The sequence below is a fragment of the Telopea speciosissima genome, chromosome 10, assembly GCF_018873765.1.
Source record: "Telopea speciosissima isolate NSW1024214 ecotype Mountain lineage chromosome 10, Tspe_v1, whole genome shotgun sequence".
Taxonomy (NCBI): domain Eukaryota; kingdom Viridiplantae; phylum Streptophyta; class Magnoliopsida; order Proteales; family Proteaceae; genus Telopea; species Telopea speciosissima.
In genome coordinates, this window is record NC_057925.1 from 14,472,877 (window position 1) to 14,488,091 (window position 15,215).

At 36.9% G+C, this 15,215-nt stretch overlaps 1 protein-coding gene across 1 annotated transcript; it reads left to right on the top strand.

The window, feature by feature from the left end:
- Positions 1–1,554: 1,554 nt before the first annotated feature.
- On the top strand, positions 1,555–11,676 carry LOC122641641 (dihydropyrimidinase-like). Its single transcript, XM_043834926.1, has 13 exons — positions 1,555–1,729; positions 1,846–1,998; positions 4,573–4,624; positions 5,482–5,751; positions 5,834–6,045; positions 6,509–6,629; positions 7,470–7,557; positions 7,648–7,726; positions 9,177–9,264; positions 9,376–9,416; positions 9,529–9,581; positions 10,187–10,343; positions 11,305–11,676. Exons 1-13 carry the CDS (start codon positions 1,577–1,579, stop codon positions 11,494–11,496), a joined length of 1,659 nt encoding a protein of 552 aa, XP_043690861.1. The 5' UTR covers positions 1,555–1,576; the 3' UTR covers positions 11,497–11,676.
- The last annotated feature ends 3,539 nt before the right edge of the window (positions 11,677–15,215 follow it).

Genomic DNA, 15,215 nt, shown 5'->3' on the forward strand with positions numbered 1-15,215 from the left:
TGTGTCACATAGAAAAAACAAAAGGAGGGGCGGGGGGGAGGGTTGGGGGATAAAACAAAAATCAATTTCTTTGAATGATCATGAAGCAGGACATTCTTGTCTGTCCTTGTCCTCTTGCATAAGTAGGTGATTCATGTCAATTGGGGGGGAAGGTATCCATTACTTAATGGCATTTTTGAAATAATCTGTATTCTTTTCTGGTATTTTAAAAATTTCCCATAGATATTTCCCCCCTCTTGATATGACCACAGGGGTGACACAATCAAAGTCCTTTTCTAAAAATTTACTAAGGTTTAGGGTTATATTTGTCTTCAGAAAAAATATTGTCTCACATGAAAGTGATTATGTCAGGATTCTCCATATCATGGATTTGGTTTTTTTTTTTTTTCTTTTTTGTTGTTGAGATTCTAAACTGGATAAGGAACATGAGATTTCAAACTTGAAACGGACCGGGATCCTCTCCAGTGAGTTCATCGCCTAGTGAGTATCCAATGAGCATCTAACGGTCGGGCTGGTTGGGCACGTGTTGGGATGTGTCTCAGCTTACCTAGCCGTTGGATGCCTCATTGGACACTTATTGGTGATCTCCTCATTGTATAGAATCCAGATTCACTTGAAACCTCCTAGGGGTTAGGCTGTACTGGATTAGCCTCAAGCGAGCCGCGCCAACGACTATCCTTGTATCAAGCTTCATTTTGATTATAAAGAAGGTAAAGCAGCATCATCCATGATCCAACTTTTGCCCTATGTTTAAAAGTCAAGAAAAGAAAATATAAGATAAACATAATGAGATAAAAATCATGATGACACAATGATTGATTTATGTGTCTATCTCTCTTCATGTCTTGATTTCCAAACATAGCCTTATTATATGTTTTTCTTTAACAAATAACATTTATAGAAGCAGACATAGTTTAAGTAAATCGTTATCGGCATAGATCAAGGACGATACTAGTACATGCTCGATTTTATGTCAGTGTAACTATATCGATATCAGAAAAGGATGATATTAATACATGCTCGATTTTATATCAGTGTAACGGTATGAAATAAGGGAAAATTTGTTGAAAAAAATTTCTCCAAAAGTAAAGGTAAAATCATCCGATTTAAATCGATACAGACCGATCCGTAACGATATCGAGACCAATACCGATTACTTAAGATATTCAAGGAATAATAGTAAGAACCTGTATTTACAGAAATACCCTTGCATCTTTTTCCCTTACATTGAAGACGCTTGAATTATTTATACCAATAGCACGTGGACACGTAATGTTAAACCAAGATTAATAGAATCTCACGGTCCCACCACGAATCTTGACGTCCCCATCAGCCTTGAATAATCATTGAATTTCCCAATTTACCCTTTTCTTCAAAGAAATATTACATTTCGCGGCTACGTCGTCCACGTGTGTTGCTACTAGACTATATTAAGTTGTCTTACTCTCATCTTACTTGGCAAAACAGATTCCCGGGAAAAATCCAAAGTTCAAAAAACTATAAATTGGGGGAGTGAGTGAGTGAGTGAGAGAGAGAGATCAAATAGAACACTTTTGATTCTCTGCTCAGACCTCTAATGGCGAAGCTTCATTTCATTCTTCCATGTTCGATACCCGAAGTGCGAAGATCGATATCTTCGCGCTTCACAGTTCAGCTAAATAACCTCTGCTCTGTTTTACTTTGTCTCCTCGCCATTTTCCCATTGTCTGGATCAGAACAAGTAGCAGGGGTAAGCATAATGAGATTTGTACCTTAATTCTAGTACTTTAGATTGAAATCTTTTTTTCTTTTTTTTTTGGTTTTATGTTCTAGATGTTAACTAGATTAGTGGAATATAATTTGCAGTTTTCTCCTGCGGCATATGGAGAGTTGGAGTGTGGTTCATTATCTTCGAAGCTATTGATCAAAGGAGGAATTGTTGTAAACGCTCATCATCAGGAAATCGCAGATGTTTATGTTGAGGATGGGATTATTGTCTCCGTTCAGCCTAATATCAAAGTATGATATTGTTCTGTTTTGATGGCTTATACTATGAAACATTTTGAATAGTAAAATAAACTATGTTTATGATAACAAATCATATATTTTTAATCTTAGTTGTTTTCCTAGTTGAGATAATCTGATGTGGAAATTTTGGATTTCGGTTACTTTGAGTGGATGCTAACTGCAATTCTTCTTTTGGCTTACTGGCATGCCCATAATATCGGAATTTGTCGATATTATGTAGGAGTAGTACATTTAATCTTGTATGTTCATCATCAGGTCTTGATAATTGGTGCTCAATTAACAGTTCTGAGATTTGCACATGATGAGTTATTAGTCAACTTCATAAGTTTTAGATAGTCCTTTTGGTTTCCAATGATCAAAAGGTGGAATCTAGTCCATTTAGCAATAAGGATACAGCATGGCTGGGTATTTGGGAATCTAATCTCTCTGTATTTTGTTCATTCAGATTAGAAGGGACTACAGTGTGCCTAATTTATTTTCTGTTTGTTGTCATAAAACTTAAAAAACATATAGAGTGGGCAACCAATAAATAGGTTCTTAAAATGTTTTCTGTCAAAATTTAGTAAAAATGGACCGGTGGCAGGAGAAGTTCCAACAGAACAGGCCTACATCAGGGGGTTTGGATTGATGAGCCCATCCCTCTCTGTTGGCTATGTGAGTTCTATAAGCATATACATGAGGAGGACCTTTTGTTGTATTGATTCCTGACAACATAGTTTTGATTAAGGAGGGTAGAAAGGGGATAATTGCAAGCTAGAATTACAAATGATTGCTTTACAAAAAAAAAATAAAAAGAAGAGAGGTTTAAGACAAGCAGCGATTTGTCAGTTTTTTATTTTTCATTTTTATTGGGAGTTTATAAACAAGGATCATATAAGGGTGACAAATTTTGTTACTCACCTTCTGGAGGAAAGGGATATCGAGAGGATCTCCCCATAGAATCGAAGTTTAAGAGTGAAAGTGGAGAAGTGCCTCTGGACTGTTGTGAGATTGACAAATTCCAATTGGTAGGAAGCATAGTTGTCATGGCGTCGCCATATCAACGCCATGACGTCATATTGCTGGAGAAGTAGGCATATCGACCATCGATATGGATGATGTAAGAATATCGTCCGATATGGCCTCCATGTCGTCGCCATGGCGCCGCCATGGACACCATACCACGACATATGACCATATCGGGCGACATTGTTGTTTCAAATTATAAAACTTAATTTTTTAACAATAATTTTTTTTAACCATTTTTTATTTTAATGTTTTTTCCTTAACATAAAAAAATAAAAAAAACATCAAACAGAAAACACTAATACACTATTGACTAATACACAATCACATATTCACATCAGCAAATTATTTTTTTTTTAATTTAGATGGGTTGTTTATTAGCTTTATTCACTCAATATAAATTACGTTCTTGTAATTGTTTTTTTGTTTTGTTACTTTTGTAGTCACTTTCATATGAATCATATCTCAACTCTCAAGATTTTTCAATTTTATTATCAGCAAGACTATTGCTATCAATTATTTGATAATCCATGATTTCATATACACTAATGGATATTACACTTTCATGAATTAAATCATAGTATTAGTAGTACACTTTCATGTTAATTTTGTATGTTATAGGCTATATATTATAGTATACTAAATGACATTAAAAATAGAGAAAAAAAAAAATAAAACATGGTCAATATGATCGTCATGGCGATATGTCGATATATCGACATGACACCCCTCCACCGACTTGGATCGCCGTGACGACATGACAACTATGGTAGGAAGACTATTGACAAAATAACCTTGGTACGAAGACTTTGTAAGCCAAAATAACATTTGACCAATTCCTTAAGAGAATGAGGCATGACCTATCAAGAAACAAGACATACATAGTATTGGTATTGCCAAGATGGATGAGCTGTAGGACCAGGAAGGATAGAACTAGAAAGCAATGCACTTTTAGGATCTAAGCTAAAGTGTCAAAGGAGACAAGCTGATGGAAAGGTTAATGGATGGTTTGTGATTTGTGCAACAAGGACAAATGATTGCACAAGTGTGGAGTGGAATCATGTCTCTGAAGTCAAATAGTTGGGATGGGATTAAGCTTTGTTCGGTTGAGTTTGTTGTATTTTTTTATGGCATGGTAATCATGCCTTAAATCAACAGCAGCATTTAGAAAATAGAAACCTTTAACAAAAACTATTTTCTTAGATTAATGCTACTCATGCTATCTCAATCTTAGGTCTTTAAATGATCTCCAGTCTTGCTCTCCCTTCATCCAATGAACTTAGGTTTATCTTTTAACAATGACTGACTTGTAACTTAAGAACCAATATAGTCAAACTACTTGAAGCCTCTAGATCCATTTATACAATTCCACCTATTTCTTCATCTGGCTAGTATATGCTTATCTTCAGATATGCTATGTCAGGTAACTGTGGATCAACTATATGCTTATCTCTTCCTTGGATGATTATTCTACTCTAATGTTTTTGGAGAATTCATTACCTAATGTTAGAACATATGGGGGATTGATATGTATTTGAAGTACTTAATTGTTTCCCACAGGTTGGAGATGATGTTAAAGTGATTGATGCCTCTGGGAAGTATGTTATGCCAGGTGAAATTTCAAACTTTTGGTATACAAGGAATCAAGTGTATTGTGGTTTTCAAATTCTAAAATCTTCAATAAGATATGGTATAGATAGAGCATTTACCTGATATTATTTAAAAAGGCCATTTCCAAAAATGTTTCAGAGTTGTCAAAGTTGGACATGTGTTTTGGAGTCATGCTCATGGTTATAATTTAAAGACCTTTGCGAATTATTTTCTTGTGCTCGGCATCATCTTCATTGTAATTATTTTATTACTTTATTTATTATTATATTGATAATGTTATTGATATTGGTATTAGTATTCATATTTTTGGTTCATGGAATGTATGACGTTTTTAGGATGAGTGCTCAAATTGGGCAGGTGAATGTTTAGAAGCAGTTATTCCAACACCCAGGCAACATACATCCATGGTTTAGAAGGGACTGAAGTTTTGACCATTGAAAAAGCTGTTAGGCGAGAGGACATTAGCTCAGTCAAACGAAATTCTGCTCTTTAGATCTTTATCCTGAACAGCTATTATGATCTTCTGATCTGGTTTTATAGAACAAGTGCGGTACATAAATTGGTTAGGTTTACCATTTGTTTTGATTTTGGTAGTGTCTTTTTCCTGGTGGATATATTAACAAGTACATGCTGAGTCCCAAAACTTGCACATTTCAAACTCAGAATGTGAAGGCTGGGAAGATACCTTGAGTTCAGTTCCTTTGCAAACTTGAGTGTCTTCTTTTCTGAAATTTATTCGCCTCTTATCTGTATTTGACCCCTTATGTACATTCCCAGAATAAATAGTAGATCATGTAAAGATAATAATTTAACATTGATTGATTATGAAAATTAAAATTTTCTCTTCCGATGTAACAGGAGGAATTGATCCTCACACACACCTGGAGACAGAGTATGGTGATATCCAGAACGTGGATGACTTTTTCAATGGTCAGGCTGGTGCATTAGCAGGGGGAACTACAATGCACATCAACTTTGTCCCACCAATTAATGGGAGTTTATCTGCTGGTTTTGAAGCCTTTGCAAAAAAAGCAAAAAAATCATGCATGGATTATGGTTTCCATACAACCATCACAAAATGGGATGAGACTGTTGAAAAAGAGATGGAAATTATGGTCAAGGAGAAAGGTTAGCATGTCGCTCAACATGAATTGGTTACAATCAGATATCATGTGATGTTGATGACTGTTTATGGCATTATGATTCATAGGTATCAACTCTTTCAAGTTTTTCCTCGCCTACAAAGGGCGTAATATGGTCAATGATGAAGTTCTATTGAAAGGCTTGATAAAATGCAAGTCTCTTGGTGCCTTGGCTATGGTTCATGCAGAAAATGGTGATGCTATTGTTGAAGGACAGCAAATGATGATTGATCTTGGTATAACTGGTCCAGAAGGACATGCACTTTCTAGGCCTCCAGTGGTAACAAGAATATGCTCTTCTTATCAGTTTCTCGTAGTTTGTGTTGCTTTTGATGAAGTATCCAACCCATAAGCTTGAGCTTTTAAGTGGAGAGGCTCAACTGATATACGAGGGCATCCAAGGTCCTAGAGTTTTCTGATGTGTTATTTTTCTCAATACTCCCCGTCACATTTTTTCCACTTTTGGGTGGGATTACATGTTGCATGTGTGCCCCTCTTTTAGGTGACCATATATATATAAAATTAGCGTGGGCTTGATGGCTCTGATACCATGTTGAAGTATCCAACCCAAAAGCATAAAAGAAATAATGTTAATGAAAAAAGTAGGGTAAGAAGATAAAAAAAAATTAGAGTTTAGTTGTATTGTGCTGAATGTACTGGAGTTTTGCTGGTCTAGGGTGTGTTTGTAGAGTTATCTTTGTATCAATTACAGTTTACATTTCAGTAGGTTACTGGTCTTGCAGCTGGAAGGAGAGGCAACTGCTAGAGCCATTCGATTGGCAGCTTTCGTGAACACACCCGTTTATATTGTTCATGTAATGAGTATTGATGCAATGGAAGAGATAGCCAAAGCTCGACAAGCAGGTTTGAAATGTTTTCAGTAGCTGTTCTTGCTCTTGAATTTATTCGATGGCCTTAATTTATAGTTTACTAGATATATCACTGGTTCTTTGAAACATTTTTTCTCAATTTATTTTGAAATGGATGCTTAAATGTAAATTTTCCAGCTACGTAATGCATGGTAGTCTTTTTTTTTTTCTTTTTAATTATGATCCATTGCATATGACTTCAAAGGTTCTATCCACAATTATAAGCTACTGGAATCTTAATTGTGCCCAATGAAGAAAATGTTACCAACAATGGGGCTGGGGAGAGATGATATAGGTGCTGTAATTGACAAATGAAACAAGTAATGTAATCGAGGGATTGACTAAAGTTTCTGTTGGAGCTAATAAAAATGTTTTTCTCTCTCTAAATTAAAAAGGGAAAAAAAGCCACATGGCATAGGTATCTGCACATGGAGGAATACATTTTTCTGATGCTGGTTGAGAAGACCCGCTTCCTTTTTAGAAAGAAAAAGCAAAGAAAAAAATGATCAGAGGATTGGAGGTGGGACAGATGGAGAGAAACACCATTCTCTTTTTTATTATATTAATAAATTTTTTTACCTCTCTCTCTCTCTCTCTCACACACGCACACACACACACACACATACATTCATCTACTTATATCCATTTCTGTATCTATATAAAGAGGGAGAAATGCTTGTTAGTGATAAATATTCATTACATGCCCATCTGTTGTTACAAGTCAAGTTGATTGCTAATATTTTAATTCTATGGCTGCAAAACAATCTCCAATGCATTTGCAGTATACTAATGGTGGGTTTAAGCAATTGCATTTAACGATTATTCTAAACTGCAGGTCAAAGGGTTATTGGAGAGCCAATTGCTGCTGGATTGGCACTTGATGAATCGGGGATTTTTGACCCTGACTTCACCACTGCCGCAAAGCAAGAACCTTATGCTTTTCAGTTCCTTTAATTTTTTTGTATTCAATTTAAAAAGCAATTCCAACCATCCTGTGACCTTTGCTTTTTCAGGTTTGTCATGAGTCCTCCAATAAGAAAATCAGGACATGATAAAGCTCTTCAAGCTGCCCTATCAATGGGAGTTTTGCAGGTCTCTTTTTCATCTTTGGACTTGACTGTTCTCCCCATCCCCTCCCTGCATATGCTACATGGATAAGAATGTGGTTTAGGAAAAAAGAATATGAGCTTGTAAGCTCTACATATCCATTGCATGAAACTGCTTCGTCTAGATGCAGCTTCTTGAAATTCTTATTTTTTCTAATAGCTTAGAAATTGGGTTGTTTTTTAAACTGAAGGTAGTTTCTGTTATTAAGATGCCTTACTCATAACATTGGTCATGCCAATGTTTTATGCTTTCCGTATTCTACTAAAGTTATAGACTACGAACTTAAGTTGTAAGCCCAAATATCATCCGCTTGCACTGATACTATTTGACAGAATATATTGTTATAGCAAACACCAACAAAATCACAAAAAGAAACAAGAACAAAGCAAAAGAACACAGAGATATAACGTGGTTCACACACCAGTATGGTGTGGTACATCCACGGGCGAAGACGAAGCTGGTTCACTATGCAAATCGGAGAAAAATTGCAATGGAACTCTCAAGAACACCCAAATCGGTGCTTCAGCTCTCTCTCAGAAACCCTAGAACGAAAACCCCAAATCTTACTCTCACTTTACAATAAAGCGGGTAAGGAACATAAATACTCCTCCATCGGATCCGGGTCAATCCATCAGGTCGGGTCGAACCGTACCGCGGGGGCTTCGCCCCCACACCCCCAACGAGATCAGTGATGGGCTCCGATAGGCCCTCTGCTACCATCACAGATCTCAGAAAAAAGTTCCATTCTGGTCGCCACCAAAAATGTCGGAGCAGGTCATTCTTTGAAACGGGTCCAAGAATTCGAGACATACATAACATATATAAGCATCACTATTTGATTCCAAAATTCAATTTGATGGGTGCCGCTGGCAAGATCAATTCTATAACTTTGTCCAACTTACTGAACCCAATCACTCTTTCTGTAACATTCTTTAGAGGTCAAAACAAAAGACCTACTGAAGAGTGTTATTTCTTGTAGTGCCCACATAAAAAATAGATCATTTGCACTGAATTCACATAGGCTTCATCATATGATGGATCCGAGCGTACATCTAAGCCAGATATAGTACCACTAGCATGGAAATTATTGACCTGATCCAGGTTTCAGGTTGAATATTCCCATACCCTGTCAAAATTCTCACTGAGTGTTTCTTGGCATGAGTTGTACCTCAACCATACCTCAACCATATCTGCCTGATCTAGTTGCTCTACTTCTACGTCTCTTGTTGGCAAATCCCATATCTAGCTTAGTGTTTTTGATCTCCACTATTCACCTGGATTACTGTGCCTCTTGGTTGGCTGTCTTTCATTTTTACCTCATCTTTCTTGTTTTCCTTTTGTTGTCTTACAATTTTGGTTCTATTTTATCCCGTGAGCTGAATGGATACAGAAAATAGGTTCCATTTAATCACTGAAATTTTTTAACACTTTGCAGGTTGTAGGAACAGATCATTGTTCATTCAGTTCCACACAAAAAGCCATTGGTATTGATGACTTCCGAAAAATTCCAAATGGCGTCAACGGTAATCACATTGGACTGATTTATTTCGAGTGTCCTGGGTTATTCAATGGGACATAAATTGCACTCTAATGTTTATTTGATTCATATTTGTGATAATCCTTGAGATTCATAGGTATTGAAGAAAGGATGCATTTGGTCTGGGATACTATGGTGGTAAGCTGCCATGTATTTTGTAACTAGTATCAAGTAAACAAAGTGGCTGGAATTTTTTTTTTTTTTTTTGGGACTCTGGTCTGTCTTCTTCTCATAATGTCTTTTGATGCAGGAGTCTGGCTTAATATCTCCTCCTGACTATGTCAGAATTACAAGCACTGAATGGTATTTTCTGGTTCTCTATGTATAAGACACTATATTAGTAGAGTTACTGAAAGAAGTAGGTTATATCTAGTAAAATGATAATACAGTGTAACTGAAGAGGGCTAGGCTTTGCGATTGGTATACACAGCTGCAAAATCAATCTTCCATGAAATCAGGCTGAACAGATGATTCTGGCACTGATAAATACTTTCTGGATATCAGGTCCCCCTCACTCACAAAGAAATAAAGTGTATTGATTCTTTGATCAGTACTTATAATCATCCCATGGCCTATTTTTTCGTCAGGAGATTTACCAACAATGGCCATAGCCCACCTCCTCATCTACCAGGAGGAGAATTGAGGGATATAAGATATGGGCCATATGGCACTGGAGTTCTAAGCTGTCTCATGGTCAATTACTTACCTGTGTAACCTACTATTTTTTCTTCTGCCTTCTAGATTTAGTGAGATAAATTGGTGACTAGAGGAATTTGGGAAATGTGAAGACAATTCCTTGCATTGTAAATGAGTTTTAGTTTCTTGCTCCATAGAGTCTGGTTTACAAGAAGTTGATTTTTATTTGTGTAACTTCCCTCCCAAAGTATAACTTCTGAAAATTTTGGCAGTGCTCGGATTTTTAATATGTACCCTAGAAAGGGAGCAATACTTGCTGGATCTGATGCTGATATAATCATTCTCAATCCCAATGCAAGCTTTGAAATAAGTGCAGCCACTCACCACACATGCTCAGACACCAATGTCTATGAAGGAAAGAAAGGGAAGGTAATTTTATCACAAAATTTTTATTTTTTATATTGTCAAAGAATTGGTTATCTGTTCAGCAATATAATTCAGGAAACTGTTAAATCATATACTCAGCTGCTAACAGTTAACTGCTTATCTCTGCTTACGGCTTATCCTGGTTTGCTTTAGGCCATCTAAGCTTAGATAGCCTGCCTCTTGAATGGATCATATTAATTTCATGTATTACAGTTATTGTCATATATAACTGATATCTATCATGAACTGTTAAGGTTTTCATAGAACTTACCTGAATTCCGAATTTATACTCCACTACCAGCATTTGGACAGAAAATTTATGTTTTTTTATCCGTGCCATATAATGGATAAGCCTTCCTTTGAATGGACCATATGCCCCAAAATCACTGTGGTTGTATGATCCTAGCAACAAAATTACAGAAGTGAATATAGATTCGACAAGAGTCACAAATCCTCTTTCATCTCGCACTGCAACTACTAGTATATACTGTTCAATATCAAACAAATTGATGAACTGTGAACTTATTTGTCATACAAAAAGCATTGGGTCATTGGGTATATCTGTACTTCTTTGTTGACATATTTTTTAGCCATTAGAATGAAGCTTATGAATTTTCGTCTCAATCAAGTTGACTTTAAAGAGACCTATGTATCCCATTTCAGGGCTATTGAATTTCTTAACAAGTATATACATGTAATATTGCAACAAGCATTAATTTTGTTAATAAGAATGGATTCTTCAATCCAGTATGGAATCCAACAGGGGTTGGACCACTGACTTTTTTCCCCCCTCTAGAATGGTCAATACTTTAAACTGAATATTCCAATTGGATTGTCAGACTGGGCAGTCGGACTGTTTGTCTTTTTGTCTGTCTGATCCAACTCTTGTCCATTTTCTAAAATCATTGCTGTAATCTTTTCTATTCCTTTTCAAAATTGCTTTAAACTTATTTTAAAAATACAGGGAAAAGTAGAAGTGACCATTGCCGGAGGAAAAGTAGTGTGGGAAGATGGTGAACTCAAGGTTGTAAGTGGTTCTGGAAGGTACATAGAAATGCCACCCTACAGTTACCTTTTCAATGGTATGGATAAAGTTGATGCTGCATACCTGTCATCTCTGGGTGCTCCTGTTAAGCGTATCAAAGCCGCAACTTGAGTTCAGCTATTCTTTTTGCTGAAACAGAAATAAAAGAGAAATAATGAGAAAAAAAATTATGGTAATATATGATATGTAGTTGTGGCCTTGGGACAAATAAGATCTTGAGGGCTGTGCATGCTCAAATGTATTTCAATTCAAACTCAGATATGGAAGATCAGTAAAAGGATTCGAACATAATTTCATTTCGTTTACATTGAACTTTAATTTCTTCTTTCCTTCCATAAACTGGATCGTCAATAACTAATCAGTGATCTTTGAAGTAAACATACAGGTTGGAATTGGATCACCTGGATCCTGCAATACTGTGTTTGAAGGCATTTTTCTCCTTTTCCATAGTGGGTATATTGATATCATCTTATTAGTGAACTCCCCTTCTCTCAAAATACTACCATTTTGACAAGGGAAATGTAGAATTGCAACTGAGCAGTCTTAACTCTTCAACCTAAACAAAATGTAGTTTTAATAAGTTCATTGTTATCTATACTCAAGTCTTATTTCAACTCATGAAGCTAATTATCAATTCTATAGTGAGTTGGCCTCTCCCAAAGCCTCCACCTCCACCACTACTGAGGTCTTATATATGGGTCAATATCTGTCACATGACATATCAGAAATTGTCCAAATTTGATGGACAGGTAGAGAGGTCTAGGGTCCTCTGCTCATATGTCATGCTTGAGCTCTATAAAAAATTGCTTTGGAGTTGGCTAACAATTCAAACTTTTGGAAAATAATTAAAAACACATGAGCAACTAAATTACAAAAGATGATGTGCCAATGCATGGGAGGCATATGATTGAATTTGGCTTTGAAGTTTGACATGCCAATCCAGACCATACTCTATTTTTCCAATTATTCATATAAGGCATTCTTATCGCCATAATGCTGGTCTTACAATTAAATGGATTACTTCTCAAATTCAAGCATAACATTTCCAATGTCGCAATGCGAGACGTAGATATACCAATTAGGCATCCTAATGCCACAAGGGTCAACAGCCTTTCCACTGGACTTACATAAGAATATCAAAAAAAAAATTTTGCTATAGGTCAGCAAAGAATTATATTAAGAATGAGAAAAAAATGTACACAGATAAGTCCAGGCGTTCCCAGACTGAAAAAACAAAAAAATACAAAAAGGAATCAGATTCCACCTTCGGCATTACCATCAACATAAACTAAAAACCTTCAAAGAAAACTCCAACATGTCTTAAGGATCCATCTTCAACATTGCCATCAGCGGAAAACCTTAAGCCCAAAGAGAGCAACTACAAAAGAAATTACCCATCAAAGTGTAGGGATGTCAATGGGTCGGTTCGGTCCGGTTTCGGTTTGGGTTTTTCTGTTTCGGTGTGGCTTTTAGAGAAGCCGAGACCAATCCAATAAGAGCTTTTCCGTTTCGGTTTCGGTTTCGGTGCGGTTTGGTTTCGTGTCGGTGTCGGTTTATGATAACGGGTTGATATCTGTTTGGATTCGGTTCTGTACCGGGTTATTTTAAACAAGTTGGGTTCGGTTTGTGCCTATTTTCTTCTCTTTCTCTTTTCAACTACATAAAATATTTCATTAGCCCCACACTTAAAAAGGAGATCAATGGAACAAGCATTGTTACAAATCAATTTTCCTATTTTCATAACCATACTCATTAATTTGTAATAATTTATCTTACAACCATAAATTTGCTCACTAATATTGAAATCAATTCAATGATTCATAACCTTATACTAATTAATTTCTTATCGGTTTCATTCGGTTCGGTTTTCGATTTGTTATCGATCGGTCCGATGCAGTCCAGTTTTCAACCGGTCCCGTCATACCCCAATCCAAAACCAATCCAATAAGGATCGGTTTGGTTTGGTCTCGGATTTTTTCAGTCGGTCTTAACGGTTCGGGCTAGGTTTTGACACCCTTACATCAAACCGATACAGAGGCCTTTCAAAAAAGTCCCACAAATACCTTTAAAGAAGACGGAAGAAGGGGGAATCTCTTCACCCACTATTTAGGTTAGTGGGTATCTAAGGGTAAAACAGATATTTCATATCCACTCTCAATGCCATGTCATCAGTTAACGTTGGATGACTAACGGTCAATTAGTTTAACATGGTTTTGAAAATACAGGGCGTGTACTCGTTCATTTTTTAAAATTTTGGGTCAATTTGTATTTAAGACAAAGTACAAGGGGTGTACGCATAATTTACCCTTTCCCCTTTCATTAACGAAGCTTGAATTATTTCCACCTATAGCAGGTGGACACATAATGCTAAACCACTTGCGATCCAACCACAGATCCCGAGGTCCCAGCAGCCTCGAATATTTCTTGAATTTCCCAATATACCCTTCCTTCAAAGACGTTACTATTTTTTTGGTAAAATATTTTAGGATGCACATTCTCTGTCTGAGAATGTATCTGGGAATAGGCTGCGCCTAGACACATGGGGGGGGTTGGGTGATCCAGGGGCAAGCCGATCATTTCGTCCACCCAATGTGTCTGGTATACCCCATTGCAGAAAATTTTATCTCAATATTTTATGGTCATTGAGAGGCGTCATCTCATGGTGCCCTGTGAGAGGGCATAGGAAACACCACCAAGTAGAGATCTCTTTCCCATATTTTATTAATGAACACCACGAGGAAACTAATAAGACATAAGACATTAAGACAATAGTCTAAAAACAAGGCTGGCTGGATTGGTCAGTAAGAAAGTCAAACGTGGTCAGCAAGAAAGCCAATGGAAATATTTTACCCTTCCTTCAAAGACATATTACTTATGTTTTGGTAAAATATTTTAGGATGCACATTCTCTCTCCGGTAGCGCAACACATGGGTGGGCCGTTCATTTTGTCTACCCCATGTGTCTGGTGCACCCAGAAAACTTTATCTCAATATTTTATGGTCATCTAGAGGCATCATCTCACGATGCCCTGTGAGAGGACATAGGAAGAATTTGGATCCTCTACTGTGGAGCTGTCTGGCAGGACTGTACAGCCCTGACACGGTGCTACGTGCAATGTCCGCCTTACCCCTGCCCAAATGCCTTGCCCAAGTGGGGGTAAGATGGTAATTGCATGCAGCCCCGTGTCTGGGCAACATGGTCCTGCTGGGCAACTCGACAATAGAGGATCTGAATCCACATAGGAAATACCACCAAGTAGAGATCTTATTTTCATATTTTATTAATGAAAACCACGGGGGGAAAGACATAAGACAAGAGTCTAGAATCAAAGCTGGCTGGGTTGGTCAGTCAGAAAGTCAAATGTGGTTAGCAAGAAAGCCAATGAAAAAGCATTACATGTGTTGCTCGACAGCGACTACCTCGCATGCACCGGTGCGAAATGCTAAAAGGCTGGTTGGATTGTTAATTACGAAAATCGAACGTTGTCAGCAAGAAAGCCAATCAAAACCCATCACGTGTGTTGCTACGATCTTAATTCTTAAGCAGCCTCGAATATTTCTTTGAATTTTCCAATTTACCCTTCCTTCAAAGACATATTACATTTTCGCGACTTCCTCGTATGCGAAAGCCAATGGAAACGCATCACGTGGTCAGCAAGAATGCCAATCCTACTTCCCGGGAAAAATCCAAACTCTTTTTTTAAAATTTTTTTTTATTGAAGTCTTTATTAAAATCTCAACGTGAAGCACACATGGAAGGAGAAAGAGCAAAAACTATAAATTAGGGGAGTGAGTGAGTGGGATCAAATAGTACACTTTGATTCTCTGCTC

Coding starts and splice junctions, on each gene's coding strand:
- LOC122641641 (XM_043834926.1), top strand. CDS start 1,577: ATGGCGAAGCTTCATTTCATTCTTCCATGTTCGATACCCGAAGTGCGA. Junction 9,265..9,375: donor AATTCCAAATGGCGTCAACG/GTAATCACATTG, acceptor TGAGATTCATAG/GTATTGAAGAAAGGATGCAT. Junction 9,417..9,528: donor TGGTCTGGGATACTATGGTG/GTAAGCTGCCAT, acceptor CTTTTGATGCAG/GAGTCTGGCTTAATATCTCC.